Here is a 27,380-nt window from a genome sequence, read left to right on the forward strand (position 1 = left end):
CGTTAAACTGACCGCTCATCTTCCCTGTTAATGTGTGAATCTTCACATAAATCAGATCATGACTCGTTCCACTGCCATAGTTCGTACATAGTGAGGTGAAAGCTGGGGTCGTATAAAAATGGACCCTGGGTCTGACTGTCTTCACGCTGGTCTTACATCTCTCCTCGCTGTTGTCTTTCAGGGATGCCCAGATTCGCCACGCAGCCCTCAGCGGCCTCGGTCCACGTCGGGAGCAGCCAGGTCATGGCGTGTGAGGTCAACTCCGACCTGGTGCCGTTCGCCCGGTGGGAGAAAGACAAACAGCCCCTGGAGCTGAACGCCAGGCTCCTCCAGCTGCCCAGCGGGGCCCTCGTCATCAGCAACGCCTCGGAGTCAGACGCCGGCCTCTACCGCTGCCTGGTGGAGAACGTGGGCTCGTCGAAGTGGAGCGAGGAGGCTCAGCTCCAGGTCCTCCCAGGTAACCTGAGGATGGAGGTGTTTTCTCTGTGGATGTCTGACATCATCTCTGCTGTTTCCTGTTGATCAAACATGTTCGTCCCTGATTACAGCTCAGTCAGGCTGCAGCTCCTCCTGCAGCAGCTCTTACACACTTCATTAACATTAAGATAAAGTTTACTGCATGGTTTGATGATGATGACGCTTCGTGGTGTCCTCTCTGGTCCTTCGTTACCTGTGGGAAGCATCAGCCTGACTGCAGACGGAGACGGCTCGGTGCTTGAAGGAGCGGTTGGACCCCCCACGGGGTTATCCTCGCCGCCGGCTCTGACTCAGTCGTAGCTCAGAAGGAGCTGAATTCCTCTGTGGCAGAGTCTGGTCTCACCCCCTGAAAGTTTTATTTACTGAATTCTTAAGCACCAGGCTCCTGGCAGCAGCGAGCAGATATTAGGGGTCATAAATCAAGCTTCAACGAGACCCGGTGGGGGTCTTTATCTGTGTGTCTGCTCGGAGGATGTGAGCTGGAGTGGTGACGGCTCGGCAGGAGAAACTCATGAAGCTGTGTAAGGAAATGGAAAGCGTTCTGTTTGGATGCTGCCAGATGTTAAAGGGATGGAAATACAGTCATAGTCATTTGGTTTGTTTGAAGTTAAAACAAAGTGGATCGAGATTAAACGCAGCGTTTCCAGAGAGACGTAGAGCCAGAAGAGAGGAGAAGAGTTTATATGAAGCTGCTTTCTAATTATTGAAACAGAGAACTTTATTTTTATTTTTGTTTAGCCTGCCACCGCTCTACTTCACCTCCTACAACATCAACAGCCCACCAACTTTCCATGCACCTGTGGCTAACCTCAAGTTTTACAGCCCTGGGAAGATAACTACATCTACAAAAAGACTCATCTGGAAGAAAATACTGATTTTAATTCTGTGAGGATGGATTCATTTAACTGACAATATACATATAAAAGCTCAGTATGAATGATTCATGATGTGGCAAAACAGTAGAAAACAACAATAAATGATGAGTTGAGCCATATCTTTAATAAATATCATCAAATTTAAGTATTATTTTAAAAAGAATTGAAATTTTTGAAATGGTGTTTAATTTCCATTTTTTCCAATCATTGAATTTCTTTTTTTTTTTTGTAATGTTGCAAATTAAAAACAAAAATATTTTTTTTTAATTCATTTTTTTATTTTGCTAATTTATTTTTTTTATTTTGATACATTTCTTTAAAAAAAAGTAATATTAATAAAATTCAGTTCTTGACTTTGTTTCAAATTCTTTAATTTTTTAAATTTTTTTAAACTTTTTGACATTTTTGAAAAACTTGCAATAATTTTTCCCAACATTTTTTAAATTTCAAAAATTGTTGCAACTTTTTTGAAATTTTCCTATTTATTACGTTTTAAAATACTTTGTGTTTTTTTTAAATTTAAAGAACTTCAATTTTTAAAAATTTATGACAGACTTTTTAATTAGTATTTTTTAATATTTGCATATTTATTAAAAATGAATAAACTTAGACATTACATGTGCAATTTTGTTAATTTTAATTTTAATTTTTTAATTTTATTAAATTTAGAGAAAAAATGTTTCAACAATTAATAACTAGATTTTAATTATTTATAGAATTTTATCCACTTTATTGTCTTTATCATGAAGATAAAGTAGATTTTGTTCCTCCTGAATGACTTTAATCCAGCTGGGCTGAGGTAAACGGCTCCTAAGGAGGTAAAAGTTACAGACCCCTGGTCTAAACCAAACCCAGATCCCTGCTCTTTATCTCAGGTCTGTATGAACAGAGTGATGTGGCTCAGTTTGAGCTGCTAAAAAGCTCAGAGTTCAGTCGTGTCAGACGTCAGCACAGACATTACTCCTCTGACCGCTCTGCTCTGGTGTCAGCAGCTTCAGCTCATCACACACACAGGCTCCTTTGAAGTATTAAAGATGGATGACTGCGTGAGTCAGGACGCTGCTCAGCTTTAACCTCAGCCCTAACCCTGACCTCTTTGTCCCCTCTCACAGAAACCGGAGAAGAGAGGAAGCCGGAGTTCCTGGTGCAGCCTGCGTCTGTGACGAAGGTGGTGGGCGCCAGCATGCTGCTGCCCTGCGTGGTCACCGGTTACCCTGCGCCACAGGTCCAGTGGATGTTTGGAGACAAGCTGCTGGAAGAAAGGTACGAGCAGGAACTCTTTTGAGCATTAAAAAGCCTCTGGGGAAGTTCAGATGATGAAACGTGGCTGTTTGAGGCTCTTTGAGTCAAAACGTTTTCTCTTTAAATTCACTCATACAGCCGTTCAGAGGCTGGGGTTTAATCTGTGACGAGTGTTTAAACTGAGAGCTGTTCCTGCTGATCCTGAGTAAAGAAAGGTCACCACACAAATAACAGTGGAGTCGTAGAGGAATGATCCTCACCCAGAGTCAAAGACAACACCACTGACTGTACTGCACCTTTACCACGGTCCTCAAACGCAGCTGCAGCTACAGGCACACGCTGACAGTCTGACCTAATGTCTCTGAAAGTTTATCAAACTGGGATTAATCTGACCGAGGAGCTTTTAATGGTCAGAGCACCAAAAAGGTGCAAATATGAAATGATATCAGGGAGGCCACAGCATCATCATCTGCAGCCTCTTTCATATCAATAAAGTGTTAACTCAAGCTGAGCTCCATAGCTCTGCAGATCAGCTGCTCATGTTTGTTGGTAATTCAATAAAAGTAATTAAGACAGACACCACAAATCATTTCAGGATACGATTTTCAGCACTTTTCGACTCAAACAGCTGATCTGCAGCAAAAACCAGGGAGAGTTGTTGAAGAGTAAAATGTGGAGTTTGTTCAGAGCAGATTGGACTTAATGTGGAAAACTTTGATCCACAGCAGCGCTGAGCTTAGCTCACTACAGCTAACGCTCTGGTTATTATTAGCTAGCTCAGGGGTCTTCAACCTGTGGCTCTGGAGCCTCATGCGGCCCTCTGAATCCTCTCCTTCTATTGATGATTAAAAACGCTGACACTAAATAAAATCCTGTGTTAACATTTCGTCTAACTAAACTAAATATGCATCACATCTTGCAATTAAGTCTGCCACCGCTCTACTTCCACTCTTACACGTCCAACAACAAGAATGATGAGTTGGGCAAGAATTAGGAATGGATTAAGTTTTTCTTTCAAAAGTTTTTAATTTAAAAATTTGAGAGTTTAGTTTTTTTTGTTTTGTTTTTAAGTTTTGAATTTTAAAATATTTTGATTGAAGTTTATTTTATTTTGTAAAAAAAATTAGAATTTCCAAAAATTGAGATTTTAGGTTTTTAATTTTTGAAAAAATTTCCAAAAAAAAATCTAATTTTTTTGTAATTTTTTGTAATTTTTGAAATTCCTAAAATTTTGATTTAATTTTTGTATTTTTTGAATTTCCAAAATGTTTTTTTTTTTTTTTTTAATTTTGAATTGCCAAAAATTTTGACTTCAGTTTTTTTTTTTTTGGAATTTCCAAATTTTTTTTATTTGTTTATTTATTTGTTTTTATTTTTTTTTATTTTTGAATTTCCCAAAATTTTGATTTGTTGTTTTTAATTAATTAATTAATTTATTTATTTATTTATTTATTTATTTATTTATTTATTTATTTATTTATTTATTTATCTATCTATAATTTTAAATTTTTCAAAAATGATTTTTCTAATTTATTAAAAAAAAAAAAAATAGACATCATGAACTCAAAAAAATCTTGGTCAGATAATTATTCACTAGATTTTATCTGTTTAGGGTTTTTTTGACACTTAATAGCCTTTATGGTGAAGATAAAGTAGATTTTGTTGCTCCTGAATGACTTGAATCCAGGTGAGCTGAGGAAAAATGGCTCCTATGAAAGTAAAGGTTGCAGACCCCTGAGCTAAATGCTTTTATTCAGACTGTTGCAGGTTTACTGCAGGCTGCTCTCTGACATACAGCTCACAGATCCTTCATATTTAAGGTAAATTGTGCTCTCACACACTCCTGTGTTTGATACACTCCTCTCACACTCTGCCTCCAGCCTTCATAAGCTCCTGTTAGTCCTGGCACTTGCTCCCTGAGGTGTTAATGCCATTCGTGCCGGCGGAGCCACATCAGCCGGGGGACAGGGCCGTGGGGCCGTGGGGCCGTGGGGCCGTGGGGCCGTGGGGCTGCCACAAATTAAGAGCTGGAGAGTGTCGCAGCTCCTGTGCTCTCACTCCTCTGGCTCTCATTAGCTCAGGCACGGCGGCTCCAATCCCCCAGAGCGAGGGGCTTTGGACGCGGAAAGTTTGATTCCCACCAATTAGGAATGCAGGTTGTTTACCTAACCCTGCGTACCCGTCCTGAGGAGTGTCACCGCCGCAGCCTGTGTGGCCAGGGATCTCCACCCTCATTGAGACTGACTGTGGAGTCATTACACCAGGGCGCAGCGCGGTGTGACTCTGAATATCATTAGACTTTCCAGTAATTAGCCAAGCACAGCGTCAAACCTCAAGTCAAATGTCTTAAATACCTATGGAGTCACCACGAGCACATGTGACCTCCACAGGGAGCGGCTGAGAGGAAACTGATTAATCCACCTTGTATTAATTACAACACACACACACACACACACACACACACACACCTCCAGGGTGACTGCGTCAGTAATTATCCAGCAAACTCTGAACAAGCAGGGAAGTCTGAGCCGGATCTGAAAAAACGACTGTGTGGCGAATACATTAACGAGCGCGCTCCTTTGATTTCAACTCGACATTGACGATTAAAACGAGGAGCAGAGGAGCTTTCTCTTTTCTCCTTGAGAGCCCGCTGTCCCTCCCAGGCAGATCGTAGAGCGCCCGTCAATTAAAAAACGGCGTGGCGGAGCGGGATCTGCAAAGAGGGTCTAATTGGTCTTTGGAGCACGCCGCAGAGGCCTTGAAAGCGGCGGCGCCAGAGCTGCAGACACGGGATGAAAGTTTATGAAGATGTGAAGGCAGGGTGACTCAGTGACGTGACACGTGCACGCCGTCCACGCCGTCATGCCTCTGTTTCTTCCCAGATAATGCAACTGATCAGAAAACGGTGCAACAGGCTGTTTCTGGATGTTTCTCCGACTCGCTCCTCGTCTTCAATCCTTCACACGTCTCTTTAAAAAGTGCCATAAAGAGGATTTGCTTTAAGTTGGATTCTGTCTTCGCTCTTTGAAGAGACTCATTAGTATGTTTTTCATGTCACGCCACAAAGCAGACATTTCTGTTTCTCCTGTATCATCTGTCCGCTCTGCCACGGAGGATCCTGGAGCTCTGTAAACTCTTTGAAGTGCACGCTGACAGATGGGGAAGAGAGCAAAGCCCTGAAAATGAAATTTACAACAGGTGGTTGTTTTACTCTGAGCTGCAGAGGAATTGATTCCTGCCCGAGTCACCGAATCATCTTAAACTTCTCTTTCTTTCATGCTCCACGGTTTCTTTTTTTGTCTTGAGTCGGTGATGGAGCGCACGGAAAGGAAAGGCCAATGCACGTTGATAAAGTTTAGCATTTCTCCTCCAAAAACATCCCAGTGTTTTAAACTTTGTGAGGTAAACTGACTGAGAGTGGATTTGCAAATGGTTCATCAGGACGTGTCACTTTCTAAACTTTCTAAAGGTCATAAAATACCCTTTAAAGGTAAAGCACAGGATTAATCTTCCCCATAATTGGTTTGGTTTCACACAGATGAAACATCCGTCATCTTTTAATCTGAAAATTAAATTTTAAAAAAAGTTAAAAAAGGTAAATTGGTGTAACCTGATCATGTTTTATTCTTAGGCTCTGAAACATGAAGGTGGTTAGGTGACGTCCACTGTTACATGGGATTAAAAAACAACAATAACATGAAAGATTTTTACATTTGCGTAAAGTTGCAAAAAGTTTTAGCTCATATGATTTATTTTAAAGAACAAATTCATGCAACTATATTAGTTAAAGATAAAAAAGCAGGTTGTTAATGTTAATTTATGGATTTATGTGGATCTGATTGGAAAACGCTCGGTGATTGGTCGATCAGAGGAGCTTTGTGCAAATGTTATTCGACCGTGTGAAAGATAAAATTAAACCTTTTGGAAATTTTTGATTTGAACCATGAGATGAAATAAAGAGATCAAATCAGCATCAGCTACTGATCTGTGAGTAAGTGGACAGGAAATGTTCAGCTCCATCAACCATGGTTGAAATAGGAGAGAAGAATATTAAAGAGGAACACAGAAACAAAAATAGAAACCAGAGCATCTCTCTGTGTTTCTGTGTCTCTGTGGACTGCAAAACTCGTGCAAATCAGTGAAGTTTGTTTAAGAAAACTTATTTCATGTAAAGATGTGTGATCTAACCACAACACTGAACAAAATGAAAAAACAGACGCAATCAAAGCAGGATGAACTTGTTGTGGTTCGATCAACATGAAGCTCAGAGAGTCCCCTCTGGGGTCCAGGGTATAATTATAACTTTTGATTTTACCCTTTTATTTCACCTTAAAAACTGTTTACCTGGCATTGCTTGTTATCTTTTTTTTCAGCACAACCTCACATGTGTGGATTTACAGTTATTTTTCCATTTTGACATACTATATTAACACAGTGGACCTAAAATCACACAGAAAACATAAAATCAGAGTAGAAAAAATTGTATTTTTTACTGGGAAAACCACAAATTTGTATAACAAATCATTTTTACAACTTAGAATGTAAATATAAATTGTAAATTTCAAAACTTCGTCGATTGTTAGGTGTTGAATTGTTGGACGGTTGGATGGTTTGATCATTGGTTTGTAGGATCGTTGGATCGTTGGATTGTTGAATCGTTGGATCGTTGCATCTTCGGATTTTCAGATCGTTGGTTCGAAGGATTGTTGGATTGTTGGATTGTCGGATTGTCAGATTGTTGGATCATCGGATTGTCAGATCATTGGATAGTTGGATCGTCGAATCGTTGGGTCTTTGCATTGTCAGATCGTTGGATTGTTGGCTCGTCAACTCGTTGGATCGTTTGATGGTTGGATTGTTGGATTGTTAGAATGTTGGATTGTTGAATTGTTGGATCGTCGAATGGTCAGAATGTTGGATCGTTGCATCCTCAGACTGTCAGATCGTTGGTTCGAAGGATTGTTGGATCATTGGATTGACAGATCGTTGGATCGTCTGATTGTCAGATCGTTGAAACCTCGGATTGTTAGACCGTTGGATCGTCGAATCCTTGGATCGTTGGATGGTTGGATTGTTGGATTGTTGGAATGTTGGATTGTTGAATTGTTGGACGGTTGGATGGTTTGATCATTGGTTCGTAGGATCGTTGGATTGTTGGATCTTTGGATTGTTGAATCGTTGGATCGTTGCATCTTCGGATTGTCAGATCGTTGGATTGTCAGATCGTTGGATTGTCGGATTGTCAGATCGTTGGATTGTTGGATCATTAGATCGTCGAATCGTTGAATTGTTGGATTGTTGGATTGTTGGATCATCGGATGGTCAGATCGTTGGATTGTCAGATTGTCAGATCGTTGGATCGTCGGATGATTGGATTGTTTGATTGTTGGATTGTTGGATTGTTGGATGGTTGGATGGTTGGATTGTTGGATGGTTGGATTGTTGGATTGTTGGATTGTTGGATTGTTGGATGGTTGGATTGTTGGATTGTTGGATTGTTGGATTGTTGGATTGTTGGATGGCTGGATTGTTGGATGGTTGGATCATTGGATCATCAGATCGTTGGACCATTGGTTAATGTTGCTGCACAGGTTTCTCTGTCTCTGCCTCCTTCTCTTGTTAAAGGCTGTTTCTGTATTTCCTGTCCTCGTTCCTGCCTCACACTCAGCTCTGGCTTCCAGAAAGTCTCTGTCCAAGGATAAAAAGCTCAACATTTATTCAGGCTGACTCCCAGAAACACCTTGACTGAATATGTTAGGCTGGTTCAGTGGACGTGTTTTAAAACACAGTCTCAGCTAACAGCCCGTGTGTAGCAGCCTCCTCAGGTGTCAGGTGGTCACAGGAACAGGTCTTTGGGTTTCACTGGTCCTGATGACGGTCATGAAAAGGACAGTCCTCTTTTGTTCTTGCCAGTATCACTCTATCAGCTCACAGAAATCCCCAGCAGTCGATAAATCGGATGAATAATGCATGCCGGCCAGCAACAGGGGATTGACAGAGCATGTAAATCAACCCCCTCCCACAGCCCCCGAGCCCCCCGAGCCACTCGTCTCCTCCACTGCGTCTCCTCCACTCCGTCTCCTCCACTTCGTCTCCTCGCCTTCATTTAAATATGATTGTGTATATTGCATTTACTTGTGTATGAAGAGGGAAGCGTGGAGGGAAAATTTGTTTGCAATTGGACTTTTATTGGACCTCTCCAATGTGCCGTGTGTCTGCTGCAGGAAGACAAACTCATCATTTTATTCCCCTGACTGCTTTATGTCAATGAAAACACACACACACACCCATCCACACACACACACACACACACACACACACACACACACACACAGGCTCTGCTGTTTATCATTAGACCTCATGCTGTGTTAGAGGCGTGGAAAAACAGCCATAACACAATATATCACAACACTTTGACCTCCCATACAGTATCGATATTTCAACTCTGAATATCAATAATTTTGTAAAAATAAAAAATCATATTTTAGCCGAGTTGGGAGTAAAATAGGACTCTTGCAGTATAATACATAAAAATTCAGATGTAAGTTTAAAATCATCATAATAATTTTTTTTTGCAATGTTAGATCTTTTATAAGAAACTTTGGTTACACAAAGTGACATTTATCAGTTTCACCAAGGGTCTTCAACCTGTGGCTCTGGAGCCTGATGTGGCTCTTTGACTCTTTTGCAGCAGCCCCTTTTAGCTTAAAAAAATATTATTGGAATAAAGAAATGTTCTTTTTATTTACATCTGTCGATAAAGCCTGCCATCGCTCTACTTCCTGGGAAGATAACTACATCTACAAAAAGACTAATCTGGAAGAAAATACAGATTTTAATTCTGTGTGGATAGATTCATTTAACTGACAACGTGACGGCTCAATATACAGGTTTGATATGTGGTAAAATATTAGAAAACAACAAAAAATGGTGGGTTGAGCCATATCTTTAATACATATCTTCATATTAAGTATTGTTTCAAAAATGTTGATTTTTTTTTTTATTTAATTTCAATTTTTTTTCCAAATTTTGAATTTCTTTTTATTTATCTTTGCAATTAAAAAAAAAACCATTCTTGATATTTTTTCCAAAGTTTTAATTAATTTTTTTTTTTTAACTTTGTAAAAGACAAAAATACAAATTAGGAAGAAAATACTGATTTTAATTCTGTGTGGATGGATTAATTTAACTGACCACGTGCTGGATTAATATACATGATTGATACGACCAAAACATTAGCAAACAACAAAATGAAAAGTTGAGCGATATTGTCAAAATATTTAATTAAATTTAAGTATTCTTTAAAAAATGTTGAATTTAAAAAAAATCATTCACATTTTTTAAATAAAAGAAAAAAAATTGTGAAATTTCAAAATTTTTTAAATCTCTTTTTTTTTTTCAAATTTTGTGCTTTTTTAAAAAAATAATTTGGCAAATTTTAAAAGTCTGAATTTTTTAGAAAAATTTTGAAAATTAAAACAATTAGTGAAAATGTTCGCAAATTTATAAAAAATGTTATTAAAAATTAATGTGATACAAGGACAATTTCATTTATTCCAAAAAAATTCTACTGGTTAAGTTAATTATTTACCTGATTTTAACAAGAATTGCATTTTTTTTTTCACAATTAATAGTCTTAATTGTGAAGATAAAGTTGATTTTGTGGCTCCTGAACGACTTTAATCCAGGTGAGCTGAGGAAAAATGGCTCCTATGAAAGTAAAGGTTGCAGACCCCTGATCTAGACACAATTAACATATTCTCCATTTTCTAGATCAAAATGCTGCCGATCAATCCACCATCTGTGTTTGTTTACATCCAGGTAGTTAGGTTATAGCAGGTTGAGCCAATAACTGGAGCTACAGTTCTTGCTAGTGGCTCTAAAACAATGAACTACCAGCTTTACAGGCCTGTTTGAATAAAAAAAGCAAAAAGAAATGGCTTTAACCACTGTTTCTTCCACCAATCACACTTGTTTTTATAAGAATGTGAGTAAGAGAATTTATTCTGGATTATTCTGGATTATTCTTGGCCAGAGTGCCGTTGTATTTCCACCTGAAGCAGTGTTTCTGAGTTAATCCAGTGATGATACGAGCATCCTCCTCCTCCTCCTCCTCCTCTGATCCTCTCTGGAGTGTAACTTGTCCAGAAAAGGTGTTGAGACCTTCCTGTCAACATGTCTCTGACACCGTCCCGTCCCCCGCTCGGCCGCAGAGACTTCAGAGCCGACGCTTCAGGGGAAGAAACACGTTTGGTATGTGTGAGCGGTGACTCAGCCTCCTGTAGCAGACTCATGGCGAGGTCACTACACCTGGGCGAGGCAGGGCCACGGATCACAGAGGAGTGTGTGAGAGTGTGTGTGAGAGTGTGTGTGTGTGTCTGAGTCCTCGCCTTCACAGAACAGTCAGTGGCGCTCTGACAGTGCTCGGGCACGGGTCAGGTGATCCACAGTACAAGAGCGAGGCAGGTAGGAACACACCTGTCACAACAAGAGGAGGAGGAGGAGGAGAGGATGGATTATTAATGGACAGAGAGGAAATCTTCTTTTTTATTTTCTCTGTGAGGATTAAACTTCTCTCCTCACCATCCCAACCCTTTCTTCCCATCATGCACTGTGAATGTCAACCGTGGTGCTCTCGGAGATGTTGTGCTTCAAAGTGAACGCAAATTGAACTCCCCTCACTCCAACCTGAACAAAATCAGAGCAGCTCCGTGAATTTGAATCAAGGTGTGAAGAAAGCGGTGGGATTTCATTTTTTCAGCCGTGGAGGGCAGACGGCGGGTTACAACCATTTTTCCTCTTCCAAAAACCTTTTGTTCTCCTCCTCTACCCGCTCAGGTACGAGCAAAGGGACACGGAAACAGCGCCAGAGACAAAGAGAAGGAGTCGAACAAGCGTGGAGAATAAACGGTTGAATAATAGGAACTAATTTGAGAAACAACAGCGCAATAAAGAGCTTCCAGAGCCGTGAGAGCATTTCTGTTTTCCTCCGGCTCATGATGGAAACCTTCAGGGCCACGCCAGTCGAAAACAACGTGTGCATACCTGATTTTATTTCCTCATTTTAGAGCGACGGTTTGATTATCGCTGAACAACACAGCCTGCAGCTTTTCACTCACATAAGCACACTTTAAGAGAGCTGTGCTGAGGTCTCAGGGGCGCTGCGTGCCACGTGAACCCTGCGTGTCTCCTGATGAGCACAGCTCTGCGTTAGAAAAGCTTTAAAGAGGATATATACGGGAACATAACGTCTGCAGAGGAGCCAGGGTAACGCTCTGCAGGTGGTGGATTCATGCTGGGAAAGACAACGAGCAGGTTCAGACGATCAGTGATTAAAAACAAACTGACGCTAACGATGTGGCACATTTTTAGCATTTACAGGTGAACCACAGTCTGTGCAGAAACCAGTGGAAAAACACAACTGGGTGTAAAGTCAGTTATTTTTAATACAGTCATATCCTCAGTTACTGTCGGGCTGAAGACATTGATAATGATCATGACTGTAAAGCACTGTAAACACCAGAAAAACAAGCAGAAAGAAGAGAAACAGGGAGATAATGAGATTATAATTTTTAAAAAGGAAGTTAGAAATCCATGTTTCCTGTTTTTTCTTCACACACACCTGCCAGTAAAACATTTCTATTACCGTAATTTCCTTTTTTCACATGCGGCTTCTACAACCAAGCAACTAATTTATGTTTTTTTTATGGCCAACAGGGGGCGATCTTTAGGTTCTACTCATTAAGAAACAAAGGTCTCTGATGAATTTATTTAAATGCCAATTGGTCAGCTTCATATACATGATTAATATGTGACAAGACATTAGCAAACAACACAGAAAAATAAGTTAAGCCAAAACATCAATATATGTTATTGGAATCTAGTATTCTTTCAAAAATGTTGAAATTTTGAGCAAATTTATCAAATTAAATTTTTTGCAAATTTTTATAATTTCAAAATTTACATTTTAACAAACTATTGAATTTTTTGTTTTAAAAATGCACATATTTAAAATGTTAAAAGTTTTTGAAATTTTATTTTTTAAGGTTTGCATTTTTATCATTCTTGCAAATTTCTGAATTTTTGTATGTTCGCATTTTTTAAATTTTTGCAAATTGATGATGATTGATTTCTTTTTTTTTATTTTTGCATTTTTTATTTTTGAAAATTTTTGACATTCCTTTTTTAATTTTTGCATTTTTTTTATTTTTCTTTTTTTTTTTACAAGTTTTTGATTTTTTTTTTGCATTTTTTTTTTTGCATTTTTGCAAATCTGAAATTTTTTGTGTTCATGTTTTTTAATTTTTGCACATTTTTGACGTCTTTTTTTCTACGTGCATTTTTTTTCAATTTAGCATTTTTTTTAAAGAAAAGAAAAGAAAGAAAGTTTTTGAAATTTTTGCAAGTTTGTTGAATGATTTGCAAATTTAAAAAAAAAAAAAAAAAAAAAAAACAAGACTTCACATGTACACTTTCGTAAAGTTGCAAGTGGAAGCAGATTCAGAAAGCCTGTAACAGCATCGACCAGTGAAACTTGAGCACCGTCTAAATCAGGAAAACTGCTGAGATCAACCAGTGTTTCGGCTGAAAAACGAGCTGTTGATTAACGACTTTCAACAAAACACATCCTTCACAAACTGTTCAAGATCATCAAGAGCTGCTCTGAGATTTTTCACAGTTTGAACAGGACATGTATACAATTCTCAACCTTTTTCTCTGTTTTCCTGTAAAACATAAAAAAATCCAATCCAACGTCTTTGTTGCTGATATAAAAACAGGTTATAGAGTTTAGTTTGACTGTGGGAGGAGGTATTTTTAAGGACACCTGTGCAAACACAGGAGAACATGCAAACTACAGGTGCAAACACTTCACTCCTGCTTGGTCGGGAATCAAACCTGCTCTGCGACTAAAGACGAGCTTTGCCTCATAACGAGAAGGTCACTGGTTTGACTGCAGACAGAAATCTTCAGCTCTGTGATCTGAGTAACTTTTCTGTTTGTGACTGAATCTTTATTCTTCTCAAAGACATCTGGACATGTCTTAAAACACGAGTCGGACATTTGCCATTGACCGTAATACCAGCAGCGGTGGAGAAAGCAGCAGAGGCCGCTGACGCTGACAGTTTGTATCCCTGACAGCCTGAAAGGTTCAGACGCAATCCCCCTGTTTTTATTGCAGCAGCCATTCTCCGTGCTGTCTGAAATCAGCAGTTATGGAGCAGAAATTGGTTTGAAAAGCGAAAGTGTGAATTAAAAAATCAATGACGGCAGATGATGGGGTGATGATGGTGTTAACGGTGTAGCTGCTCTTAAAGAGAGCAGAGAACAAAGGGGGTTAAAGGTCTGAGTGTCACTGTGACTTCACTGAAAACATGAACCGTTATGAGTGATTGTGTCTGAAGGATTGTTCGCCGTGATGAGGATCTGAGCGGCCGCGTTGCAGTCTCTGAGTCCAGTCTCCAAACTGTTGAAGTGCAGCTGTTCTGGTTTCCTCTTCTCTATAATTCATCAGACGATGCTGCTGAAGCTCTGCAGTGAATCCAAAAACTAACAGAGATCAGATGATGTATGAAATCTCAGTAAGAATCAATCCACACTCTTTTTGGACAGGCTGTATAAATGGTGTTGTTTGTTTCTCCCAGAGGTTGACACAAAATTAATAACAACAAACCAAACGTTCATCTGTTACCACAGGGCTGCCACCTCTGAGTTTCAGATTCATCACCACAGGAATATTAAAGAAACAGCCGTCTGGATCATCTCTCTTCGTTTGATTAAATATTTACTTTAAAGAAACAGGTCGTGGAAACATTACCACCATCTTTAGCTGCAAGTGTCACGTGATCATGTGGACGTTATGATGAATAACATCATGAAGCTGACTGACACATCTGAAACTCCTCCCCCTGTTCAAAAATGAAGCCAAAATACCTGTCATGATGGCTGCTGACGGCAATTTTGTTTCACTTTGAAATTCATGTTAAAGAAGTTAATTTTGCGTTCATGTATAGTCAACTTGTTGACTCCTATAGACATCACTGTGAACAGCGCCACAGCAGCCAGATACGTAAAAAAAGCATCAATCAAAAACTTATCACAAACTCACGTAAATAATTACCTAAACAAAAAGGTTCCCTTAAATTTAGTTTAAAAAATTACATGTAATGTCTTGGTTTTTTATTTTTTTATAAATTTGCAAATATTAAAAAAAAAAAATAGAATAGAAAATTGCAAAAAATGCTGAAATTTACAAAAAAAAAAAAAAATGTTTTAAGTTTTATAAATTTAGACATTAACACAACATTTGGAAATATAATGCATTTCAAAATGCAAAAATGTCAAGAAAAAATTAAAATTTCAAAAAGTTGCAAAATTAAATAAAAATATTTAGAAATTTAAAAAATTTGGGAAAATATCAAGAAGTATTAAATTTTTTAAATTTGCAAAATATGCAAAATATTTGAAATTTCAAATTTTGCAAGACATCTCCCCCAAAACTTAAAATTTAAATATTATTGAAAAATAATTTTACAATAATTTTTTAATTTTTTTTTAAGCTGTGAGTGTGAACTATTTTGTATATTTGGTAAAAGGGATGGAAAAAATTATCTTAAAAAACAACTGTGAAATCACGTCTTAAAACTTTTTTGTTTTCTTTGGCTTTTAATTCAGAGTCAGAGTCATGTGATCTCTGTCGTTTTATGTCTTTTATGGTCTTAACCCCTGTGTTTTTATGGCTCCTATCTGTTCTGTGTTATTTTAATTTATTTTATTTGTTTTATTGATGTTCTTATCTTGATTTTTATTTTTTTACTGTGCAGCACTTTGGTAAACTTTATTGTTTTTTCAAAATATGCTCTACAAATAGTGGTTTGGATTGGATTAGTTAGTGGTGTAAATAGCATAGTGTTACTAAAAACTGACAGGAAAAAATAAGTTGAAATTATTAGTTTTGAAACAACTTTATCATTAGAGGTTTGGACGATCTGCTGTTCTCGCGATTCAATTCTTTTACAATTTTTGGGGTGCTGATTCGATTTAAATTGCGATTCCTCGATTTTTGGTGATTTTTTTTTTGGATTTTTAGTTTGCTTTTTTTAACTCCAGACCATGAAAAAAAAAGTTAAATAATGATGAAAATGTCTACAGACTTAATCAGGAGACATATTTTACCATAAAATGCACATTAAATGTTATTCAGAGAAAATCATTTCGCCCTCTGCTGGAGGAAAGCGGAACTTCTTTTCAATCCAGTTTATAAACAGAAAATGAAGAATTTTAATTTTTTTTTTTTTTTTTGGGGGACAAAGACTTCTGATTCTGATATTGTCAAACAAAAAAGTTCAATATATCATATAATATATCTTTCTCCTCCCCCTATTTTCTCTGGGTTGTTTTTTCTTGAAATACTGAAAGTCAAATGCAGTGGTACACACATACATACTTAACTTGAAAACATAGCATGCAGGTTTTTCAGTTAAACTACTGTGAGGTTTAAATAATGTTGCTAAGACATTGTTTGATAAAAGACGTGGCCAGCTGGTGTAGAATAAATGTATTTCCCTATTTGTACTTCTTTTACAGATGAGTAACCACGCAAATAAGTCACATTGTGTCCCCAAGTATCAGGCTCCTCAACTTAAAGGAGGTGGTTTTACCTTTTCAAGTATTTTTCTTCTGGTAAACGACTCTATGCACTTTTTTATTGTAGAAAGAAACAGAAATATTTCCTCTCTTCCTCTATCTTCTCGTTAGCCGTTTAGTATCCATCCTGACCCGCTGTACCTCACACTCATAGTTAAAACAAAGACAGGACTAAACTCTGGCTGTGCTGGGTGGACCTGGTTAATAAATGTTATATATCTGCTTTAAAGGAAACAACAGTTAACCACCCAGCTTGAAACCACAGCAATTAAAAGTTTTTGCTTTGAATTAAGACGAAATTAACTCAATAAAACCTAACAAGGTCTGAAAGTACTGCTACCCAGCATGCATTGCCTGTGTGTTTGTGTAATGGTAACATAATCTGGTGTAAATAGTCAGTTAATTGAACAGTTTTTTATAGATAATGCAGTTTTAATTAGAGCATCGTTTACGTTCATCTCCCACCAAGGAGCTGCAGCTAATATAGAAGATATACCTGCCGTCCCTGGGGTTGTTTCTTCATTTGAATAAACAGGAGAGGCTCACAGCGGCGTGCGATGTGTTCAGCCCGTTCAGATCTCCCTCCTGGTCCATAAACAGGAGCAGTTTCTCTGTTCCTCTGAGCTGCATCCCGCTGCATCCCGCTGCATCCTGCTGCATCCCGCTGCAGTCAGGCCTGAGATGGACTCCTTCCTCACAGAGAGAGAAACAGCCCTGTGGTTTGATATTCACTGTATGTTCCTGCTTTAGACTACACAGAGAAGTTGTCAGCGCCCTTTGTGCCGCCGTGGCGCTAAAGGCCGAGAGGCTGAATGGTCGTCGTGGTGAGACGAGCTGCAGGAATGTCTGCCACAATGAGCCCAGCAGCCAGCGTCTTTCAGGGGATGTTTCTTTCAGCGAGGATTTGGCGTGCAGAGTCTCTTATCAGCCGCAGCTTTACGCTCTCATGTGCAGGAAGGAGCCGCTAACGTACAGAAAGACGTGGCTCCTGTGTTTTTCAGTGTTGAGGCGAGGAGGAAAGCAGCAGGCCTCTCTGAGCTGAACCTTCACTCTCGTCTCAGAGACCCAGGGTGTTTTCTGTCAGGCTTTCTGCTGAGTACAACCTCCTCTCTGTGTTTTTATTTATTTTACAATCAGCTGCTGTCAGAGCGGCAGGCGCTGCTGGGATACAGCTCCGATGTGATCAGGGATTAACTGCTGTTTCCTGTCAGTGGGAACTTGTTGGAATGACACGTTTGACCTGAGTTCAGCCTGAGACGGCTCAGCGTGATGGTAATTACACCTTTCCTGTCAGAGTCTGTAGATTAACTCGCACAAAGCATTTGATCTGGACGTAATAATGAATAACATTATGAGGCTGACTGACACATCTAAAACTATTCCCCCTGTTCAAAAATGAAGCCAAAATACCTTTAATGATGGCTGCTGATGGCAATTTTATTACACTTTGAAATCTAAAGAAGTTTATTACGCTCATGTATAGTCGCCATGTTGACTCCTTGACGCCACAGGAGCCAAATATGTCAACAAAGCATCAATCACAGACTGATCCCATTTCACAAAATCAAGTGAAAAATTACCTGAACAAAAAGGTTCTCTTTAATTTAATAAAAAATTACATATTATGTCTTAGAATTTTGTTTGTAATAAGTTTGCAAATACTTCCAAAAAAATAAATTAAAAATATTTGCAAATAAAATTGCTAAAATTTGCAAAAAAAAAAAAAAAAAAAAGGTTATAAAAAAAAAAAAATTTAAAGTTTTATAAATTTGGAAAACTTGCAAAACATTTCAAAATGTAATGCATTTGCAATCACTTTAATTTTGTAATTTAAAAATTCGAAAAAATGTCATGAAAATTTTAAATTTCAAAAAGTTTCAAAATTTAGAAAAAAGAAATAGAATAAAAAATCAAAATTTTTGAAGTTTTATTAATTTTGAAAACTCGCAAAACATTCTGAAATTTAGTAAATTTGCAAAAATGTCCCTTTTTGATAAAAAAAAATGCCAAATTTTTTAAATTAAATTTCAAAAAGTTGCAAAATTGTAGAAAAATTTGAAATTTAAAAAAAATGGAAAAATACCAAGAAGTTTTGATTTTTTTTTTTAATTTGAAATTTTCAAAAATTTTGAAAATTTTTAAAAATTGCAAAAAAAAAAAAAAATTCTCCCAAAATGTAAGTTTTAATTTTTATTAAAAAAATTTTAATAATATTTTTTATGCAGCCACTGCAAAGGGGTCACAGAGCTGCATGATGTCCTATAGATGAAAAAATTCTCAGTAGAACAACAAAAAAAACAATGTCTGAAAAATATTTGCCTCAAATCTCAACTGTAAACATAACAAGGCAGATATTATAACCTATACCACAGCCAGTCAGTAGGGGGAGCTCCAAACTTTGGCTTCACTTTGAAGATGTCACATCGTCCATATTTTTAAACAGTCTATTTTGCAAAACAATTAAACTAAAGATGGAGTAAAACAGACAGCTAATAAATGCAGTTAAATAACTTTCCCTGTTATTTATGGTAACAACCCACTACTGCCACCGTCTGGTGGGAATATCCTATCACAACCTGGTAAGGTTAAAAACAACCAAAAACTGTAATTTTGTAAAATAAGAAAACATTCTTAACAAACCTTCATTTTTTCATTAAGTAACGAGTATTCAAAGCTTTGACAGTCAGGACGTATCCCTAAATAAGTTTATAAACCTGATTTGACTGAAAAGTCTCTTTGAAACATGTTGACATCAGTAAGGATGGGAATCCAATTAGGTGTTTCTAAAAGTGCCAACTGAATTCTTTCTGTAGTACTGGGTATGACTCTCATAAAACCAAATGGTACCATGTTTAGGTACCAGAACGCATCATTGTGATCTTGAGGTAGTGGAAGAGTTGGAGATTTTCCTACTGGACATGAACGCAGCATTGGAAGGTTACATAGGAGAAATAAATTAACCACTGTAGGTTGCCTTTAAATACTCTGCAGGTAGCTGCTGGTGTTGGAGCTACACATCTGCATGGAAACTGCACATTGCTGAACGCAGCAGAAGCTGTCGGTTAAAAACTTTAGGCTGGTGTAACATCAGCTGGATTGAACGATTATCTGAAATGTTGTAAATCTGGATCATATCTGAACGTTGCTTCAGATGTTTGAACATTAAACACGCTGTTGTCTGGTGTATTAGAGCAGCACAGTGCTCGGTTTGGTATCATCGCTGCAGATCGCTCTGATCTGTCGCTTCATCTAAAAGGAGCACAGATTATTTCTGATCCTGGTACCAGAGTCCGTTTGCTGCCTCTAACAAACCCTGAACTTTTAACCCACTCTCATCTGTGCGTGTGATTGTGCTCGAAGCTGCAGTTAATAGTCTCTTTCGTCCCCACAGTCGTGGCGGCTGTGATGTCATGTTGGTGGCAGCAGCAGGTCGAGTGGCTCTTGAACGCTCCTCTCCAGCTCAGACGGACAGATGGTCTCTGAGGCTGGAGCTGCCAAGAGCTGGGAGGAGAGAAACGGGAGTCCGTGCTAACGCAGGATGGTCTGCACTTTGTGGAAGAGCAGATCCTCCTCGTAGCGTTAGCTTCAGCTGCGTCTCCCTGGCTGTGACCCTCTCTGGGTTTTCTGAATGCAGACTCCTCTCACTGCGAGCTATTGATTTCTCCTTCCTCTCCTCCTCCTCCTCCTCCTCCTCTCCTCCCAGGCTCTGGCGGTTGTTGAATCAGTCCAGATCTTGGCCGCAGACTGCTTCCCTCTGGGCCCATTGGGAGAATCAGAGTTAGGGCTGCATAAAAGAGAGGAGGGTCACTGGTTCAGAGAGAGGCTAAACAAATAACTGTGTGTTTATATTTATGGATTAAGTGTAAATAAATCAGTAAATGAATATTTCAGAGGCTCAGGCTGAGGAGCGTCTCTGCTGCAGGATGGAAACACATTTCTTTAACCCAAAAAGATTAATTTCCACGACCATTTAACACAACAACAAAGCAGAGCCACCAGAAAATCAACTTGGAGCTCGCTCTGAAATGAGAAAATGACTTTGTCTGAATCCCCTCCTTCATGTGAGCTCTCTGTATCGCTCCTCTGTAGACGCCCGTCACCCCGGTTAATTAGCTGATGAAAGAAAATGAAAACACTGGTTAATGTCATGTAACATCTGCTGTAATGTCAGCGAACGAGGCCCCACATGCTCGACTGGAGGAAACTTCTTAATAATGATTTTCACATCACAGCGAAACCACTCGGTTCATCTCTTCTCCTCACAGCTCTCGTTCTTTAACCACGTCCTCAAATCAAAAATGAAATATGAATGAGGTCAAATTGAAAGTTGTCTTTTAGGGTACGTGACTCTGCTTTTAGCATATTTTATTTATTCAGAGAGAGACTAAAAGGTGACAGAGTGTGGGAGGGAAGGAGAGATGTCAACTGGAGGTCAGTGGGGGAGCGTGGGGCCTAAATCTGTCTCTAACCTCTTTCTGAGTTTAAACGTTGAAATTCACAACATTATTATTATTTAGAAAATATTATGGTAATTTTTGAGTAAAAATAATTATAAATATAGCTGCATGCAGCAATGACGGGCCCTCGCCCCGCGGAAAATGGTCCGTATTGGGGTAATTCCCAAGCGGGCTAAGTGCAGCAAAATGTGCCTCAAGCAAGAGCTACGTGTATGGATGAGGTTGTTCCCCCGCAAGCAAGCATACATGGTACATTGAAAGCATAGTTGATATGATTAGTGTACCATAGGGGGAGCAGCATTATCACTGTAATTCATGTCAACAGCAGTCAGGAGTGGGAGTGACTTCATGTGTGTAAAATTTGGAGCAAACGTTAAAATGAATGTAATGATATGATCAAGCATTTCCAGTGGGTGGCGCTATTGCAGTAGCAGAGATTTGAGGTTATAGAAGAGTTGGGGGATGGACTTTCATGGTGTGTGTGAAGTTTGGAAGAAATTAGACCTTAAATGACTGAGTTAGTACTACTTCCTGATGTGTTTTGACATTAGCGAGGTGAAGCTAGTGCCATAGACACACCCTTGACCTTGAGGACATGAGCTGATTTGTAATGCTTTATGAAGGCGTGCCAGACATTTGCAAGTTAAATGAAAAAGAAAATGGCCAAAAATGAAGAGGCTATAAATCAGAGAGTAAAAGACATGACTTCCTGTTAACAGTAAGGGGCGCTGTAGTGTTAGATGAAAAGAAGTATATGGATGTGTTGGAGATGGGAGAGTTAACATGTGTGTGCATTTTGGGCCTGATCCAACATTGTACAAGAGAGCTATTAAGATTTTCATGAAGTAGCAAAATGGTGAACTTTGGCGGCCATTTGTGGCCACGCCATACAAGATGATAAGAATTGTATTGTAAGTGTTCATCTTCAATGTGTGTAGTTTCCACAAGCCAAGTTTGGAGTTCATCTTAGTCCAAACCTGGGAGTAGTTCATTGAAATACATAGCCTATAAACGTAATTTTGGCAATTTCAGTCCATTGCCATCAGGAGGCGTTGTGCTTTCCGGGGAGAATAATGACATGGCTGTGTCCAGGGCTTAACACTGAACATGTGTCTTGATTTTGGTGAAGATTGGACAAAGTTGAAAAATGCCGAACTTTGAGCCCGTGTCCTGGCAAAACGGAAAAATATTCTGTAAATTGTATTATGATTATTAATGTTCAATGTGTGTAGTATACACATGCCAAGTTTGGAGTTGCTGTGACAAAAGCCCTAGGACTAGTTCGTTCAAATGCGTAGGCTACAAATCGTGAAAATCCCATGTTTACGTGCTAATAGCGAAGTTCGTGTTGAGAATTCACGATAGTCATAAGAGACTTTTTTGTTCATGTGGGCATGCTTGTTATACCCACCAAATTTCAAGGCTGTAGCTGAAAGCAGACCAAGGGGCTGCAGTTTTAAGCCCCTAGGGGGCGCGAGGGGGGATGAATTTTTGCAGAGACAGTGGAATCATAAATTTTTCGCCGAGTTTGAATTTTGTGGCTAGGTCATTTCACCTTTTTTTGAAGCCAAAGGCACGCAAAGTGGCATTATATCGGCAGAAACAAAGAAGAATCGGAAGAATAATAATAAATATAGCTGCATGCAGCAATGACGGGCCCTCGCCCCGCGGAAAATGGTCCGTCTTGGGGTAATTTCCAAGCAGCCTAAGTGCAGCAAAATGTGCCTCAAGCAAGAGCTCTGTGTATGGATGAGGTTGTTCCCCCGCAAGCAAGCATACATGGTACATTGAAAGCATCGTTGAGATGATTAGTGTCCCATAGGGGGAGCAGCATTATCACTGTAATTCATGTCAACAGCAGTCAGGAGTGGGAGTGACTTCATGTGTGTAAAATTTGGAGCAAACGTTAAAATGAATGTAATAATATGATCAAGCATTTCCAGTGGGTGGCGCTATTGCAGTAGCAGAGATTTGAGGTTATAGAAGAGTTGGGGGATGGACTTTCATGGTGTGTGTGAAGTTTGGAAGAAATGAGACCTTAAATGACTGAGTTAGTACTACTTCCTGATGTGTTTTGACATTAGCGAGGTGAAGCTAGTGGCATAGACACACCCTTGACCTTGAGGACATGAGCTGATTTGTAATGCTTTATGAAGGCGTGCCAGACATTTGCAAGTTAATTGAAAAAGAAAATGGCAAAAAATGAAGGGGCTATAAATCAGAGAGTAAAAGACATGAGTTCCTGTTAACAGTAAGGGGCGCTGTAGTGTTACATGAAAATAAGTATATGGATGTGTTGGAGATGGGAGAGTTAACATATGTGTGCATTTTGGGCCTGATCCAACATTGTACAAGAGAGTTATTAAGATTTTCATGAAGTAGCAAAATGGTGAACTTTGGCGGCCATTTGTGGCCGAGCCATACAAGATGATAATAATTGTATTGTAAGTGTTAATCTTCAATGTGTGTAGTTTCCACAAGGCAAGTTTGGAGTTCATCTTAGTCCAAACCTGGGAGTAGTTCATTGAAATACATAGCCTATAAACGTAATTTTGGCAATTTCAGGCCATTGCCATCAGGAGGCGTTGTAATTTCTGGGAGGAATAGGGACATGGCTGTGTCCAGGGCTTAACACTGAACATGTGTGTAAATTTTGGTGCAGATTAGACAAAGTTGAAAAATGCCGAACTTTGAGCCCGTGTCCTAGCCAAACGCAAAAATATTCTGTAAATTGTATTATGATTATTAATGTTCAATGTGTGTAGTATACACATGCCAAGTTTGGAGTTGCTGTGACAAAAGCCCTAGGACTAGTTCGTTCAAATGCGTAGGCTACAAATCGTGAAAATCCCATGTTTACGTGCTAATACTGAAGTTCGTGTTGAGAATTCACGATGGTCATAAGAGACTTTTTTGTTCATGTGGGCATGCTTGTTATACCCACCAAATTTCAAGGCTGTAGCTCAAAGCAGTCCAAGGGGCTGCAGTTTTAAGCCCCTAGGGGGCGCGAGGGGTGATGGATTTTTGCTGAGACAGTGGAATCATAAATTTTTCGCCGAGTTTGAATTTTGTGGCTAGGTCATTTCGCCTTTTTTTCAAGCCAAAGGCACGCAAAATGGCATTGTATTGGCAGAAACAAAGAAGAAGAAGAAGAAGAATAATCCTAACGATTACAATAGGGCTTCGCCCCCCGATTCTCGGGGGCTCGGGCCCTAATAATAATAATCCTAGCGGTTACAAGAGGGCTTCGCCCCCGGTTCCCGGGGCTCGGGCCCTAATAAAAAAAATTCAATGTATGATTATTAGGGCCCGAGCCCCCGAGAATCGGGGGGCGAAGCCCTCTTGTAACTGTTAGGATTATTCTTCTTCTTCTTCTTCTTCTTCTTCTTCTTTGTTTCTGCCAATACAATGCCATTTTGCGTGCCTTTGGCTTGAAAAAAAGGCGAAATGACCTAGCCACAAAATTCAAACTCGGCGAAAAATTTATGATTCCACTGTCTGTGCAAAAATCCATCCCCCCTTGCGCCCCCTAGGGGCTTAAAACTGCAGCCCCTTGCTCTGCTTTGAGCTACAGCCCTGAAATTTGGTGGGTATAACAAGCATGCCCACATGAACAAAAAAGTCTCTTATGACTATCGTGAATTCTCAACACGAACTTCGCTATTAGCACGTAAACATGGGATTTTGACGATTTGTAGCCTACGCATTTGAACGAACTAGTCCTAGGGCTTTTGTCACAGCAACTCCAAACTTGGCATGTGTATACTACACACATTGAACATTAATAATCATAGCTAAATTTACAGAATTTTTTTCCGTTTGGCTAGGACACGGGCTCAAAGTTCGGCATTTTTCAACTTTGTCTAATCTGCACCAAAATTTACACACATGTTCAGTGTTAAGCCCTGGACACAGCCATGTCCCTATTCCTCCCAGAAATTACAACGCCTCCTGATGGCAATGGCCTGAAATTGCCAAAATTACGTTTATAGGCTAAGTATTTCAATGAACTACTCCCAGGTTTGGACTAAGATGAACTCCAAACTTGCCTTGTGGAAACTACACACATTGAAGATGAACACTTACAATACAATTCTTATCATCTTGTATGGCTCGGCCACAAATGGCCGCCAAAGTTCACCATTTTGCTACTTCATGAAAATCTTAATAGCTCTCTTGTACAATGTTGGATCAGGCCCAAAATGCACACATATGTTAACTCTCCCATCTCCAACACATCCATATACTTCTTTTCATCTAACACTACAGCGCCCCTTACTGTTAACAGGAAGTAATGTCTTTTACTCTCTGATTTATAGCCTCTTCATTTTTTGCCATTTTCTTTTTCATTTAACTTGCAAATGTCTGGCACGCCTTCATAAAGCATTACAAATCAGCTCATGTCCTCAAGGTCAAGGGTGTGTCTATGGCACTAGCTTCACCTCGCTAATGTCAAAACACAGCAGGAAGTAGTACTAACTCAGTCATTTAAGGTCTAATTTCTTCCAAACTTCACACACACCATGAAAGTCCATCCCCCAACTCTTCCATAACCTCAAATCTCTGCTACTGCAATAGCGCCACCCACTGGAAATGCTTGATCATATTATTACATTCATTTTAACGTTTGCTCCAAATTTTACACACATGAAGTCACTCCCACTCCTGACTGCTGTTGACATGAATTACAGTGATAATGCTGCTCCCCCTATGGTACACTAATCATATCAACTATGCTTTCAATGTACTATGTATGCTTGCTTGCGGGGGAACAACCTCATCCATACACAGAGCTCTTGCTTGAGGCACATTTTGCTGCACTTAGGCTGCTTGGGAATTACCCCAATACGGACCATTTTCCGCAGGGCGAGGGCCCGTCATTGCTGCATGCAGCTATATTTATTATTATCATTATTTAATATAAATTGTATTACTATTAATAATGATTATTAAAAATAATAAATAAATATATATGTTATTATTATATATTATTAAATATTATTAAAAAATATTATAATAAATACAATAGTAATATTAATTATAGTTGTTATATAAATACTATATATGATCATTATTTTTTATATTAATTATAATTATTTATATTAAACTTATTTTTATCATAAACAATAAGAATATAGGATTTTTGGTAGTTATAATAACAGTTATAAAAAAACAATAGAAATAAAAAAATTACAATAGTAATATTACAAATAATAGTAATAACAATAATAATAATAATGCTAATTATAATAATAATTAATATAAGATGATTATAATAAAAATAATAATTTTAAAAACAAAAAATTAAAGCAGTGATAAAATCATGAGCAAGAGATAAAATAATAAATCAATAACAAACAGTAAAAGAATGAGATTGTTGAAGAAAGTCCAGCTGTTTTTCTTCCTTTAACACGTTTTTGTGTCTTTCTCCAGCGATGGTCGCCTGGAGCTGCTGGGAGGAGGAAGTCTCCTCATCAACAATCTGACAGAGGAGGATGCTGGGATCTACACCTGCATGGCGGAGAACGGCAACGCCAGCATCGAGGCGCAGGCACAGCTCACCCTCCAAGGTAACTTTTCATCAGTGTTTGGAGCAAAGAGACCGTTCAGCCTCACGTGGTGACGGCGTCCGGTGATCAGGAAGACGTGCTGATGAGGAGCTGAGTCACTGCAGGTCCAGCTGGACTCAGAGCTAAATCTTCATCACTGAATTCAGTCTGTCAGGGAGTTACTGAACTCCCTAATGACCCATATCCAAGGACTGAAACTCAAATGAAGCAACTGGTGATGAGCTGTGAATGGAAAGAGCAGAGCGTACTTCCTGTGTGTTTCTCCCGTCAATGATTTCAGGTTCAGGTAAAACTGAGTCAAACCTGCTGATGGCGTCGTGCTAATCGCTCCAGATTCAGTGTTGACGCGTTAAAACCCCGACACATCAGTTTTGAGACATGTACTAATGAGTATTAATCATCACTCTTTGACAGGCTACAGCTGCTTTTCCCAAGCTGAGCTGACTAATCTGCACTTTACAGTCCTGCTCTGAACGTGGAGCTTTAATTACAGTGGAGCCGCTCAACGACAGACAGATAAACACGCTCAGTGATCACAGAACGGCATGATGGGAAACTCAAACACACCGAGTGATGGTGACTGGGAAAGTTCACCAAATCTTTGATGAAAGTAGACGTGACGATCAGCTTGATGCACACGGAAACAGGCCTCAGCGTTTGGATCCTAAAAACATGAAACTCAAAGATGAAAAAACTAAAAACTTCAGCTCAACTACAACAAAAGTTAAAAAAAAAATCTGCCAATGGAACAAAAGAAAAGTTATTTGGATTAAATTGTTATTCTAGTTTCAAACAAACTTTCTGGCAAATTTTTTTGCTCCATTTGCAGATTTTTTTACTTGTTACAGCGATTCAGAGCTCGTTTTGTCTTTGGATAACTTTAAATCAGACACTTTCCTAAACTGATCAGGTGAATGTGGCTCACATTGAGTAAAAAAAGACATTTTCTACTAAAAATAAGACAAAAACACTTGGTAAGATTTCAGTATTTTGCATTGTTGAGACAGCCTCAAGTGGACACAAGTGGAACTGCAGTTGTTAACTCTTTTAAACCAGCTTCAGTGTCCAACACCAAAGTTTGTGGTTTTAATTTTTCACACTCTCTTAAAAGAAAC

The 27,380-nt window shown here is 38.9% G+C and overlaps 1 protein-coding gene across 12 annotated transcripts in view; it reads left to right on the plus strand.

Moving 5' to 3' along the window:
* The window catches only part of neo1a (neogenin 1a), a 270,805-nt gene that overhangs the window by 147,775 nt on the left and 95,650 nt on the right, over positions 1-27,380 (plus strand). For all 12 annotated transcript variants that reach the window (XM_074665725.1, XM_074665719.1, XM_074665716.1 and 9 more), the window contains 3 exons: positions 182-457; positions 2,465-2,615; positions 26,129-26,265. In XM_074665725.1, the coding sequence (XP_074521826.1) occupies positions 182-457; positions 2,465-2,615; positions 26,129-26,265 (564 nt within the window). The remainder of the gene's footprint in view (positions 1-181; positions 458-2,464; positions 2,616-26,128; positions 26,266-27,380) is intronic.

This window comes from Halichoeres trimaculatus, unplaced genomic scaffold (assembly GCF_033239565.1).
Source record: "Halichoeres trimaculatus isolate MK-OKI-2021-1 unplaced genomic scaffold, fHalTri1.1 fHalTri1_scaffold_3, whole genome shotgun sequence".
NCBI classification, from domain to species: domain Eukaryota; kingdom Metazoa; phylum Chordata; class Actinopteri; order Labriformes; family Labridae; genus Halichoeres; species Halichoeres trimaculatus.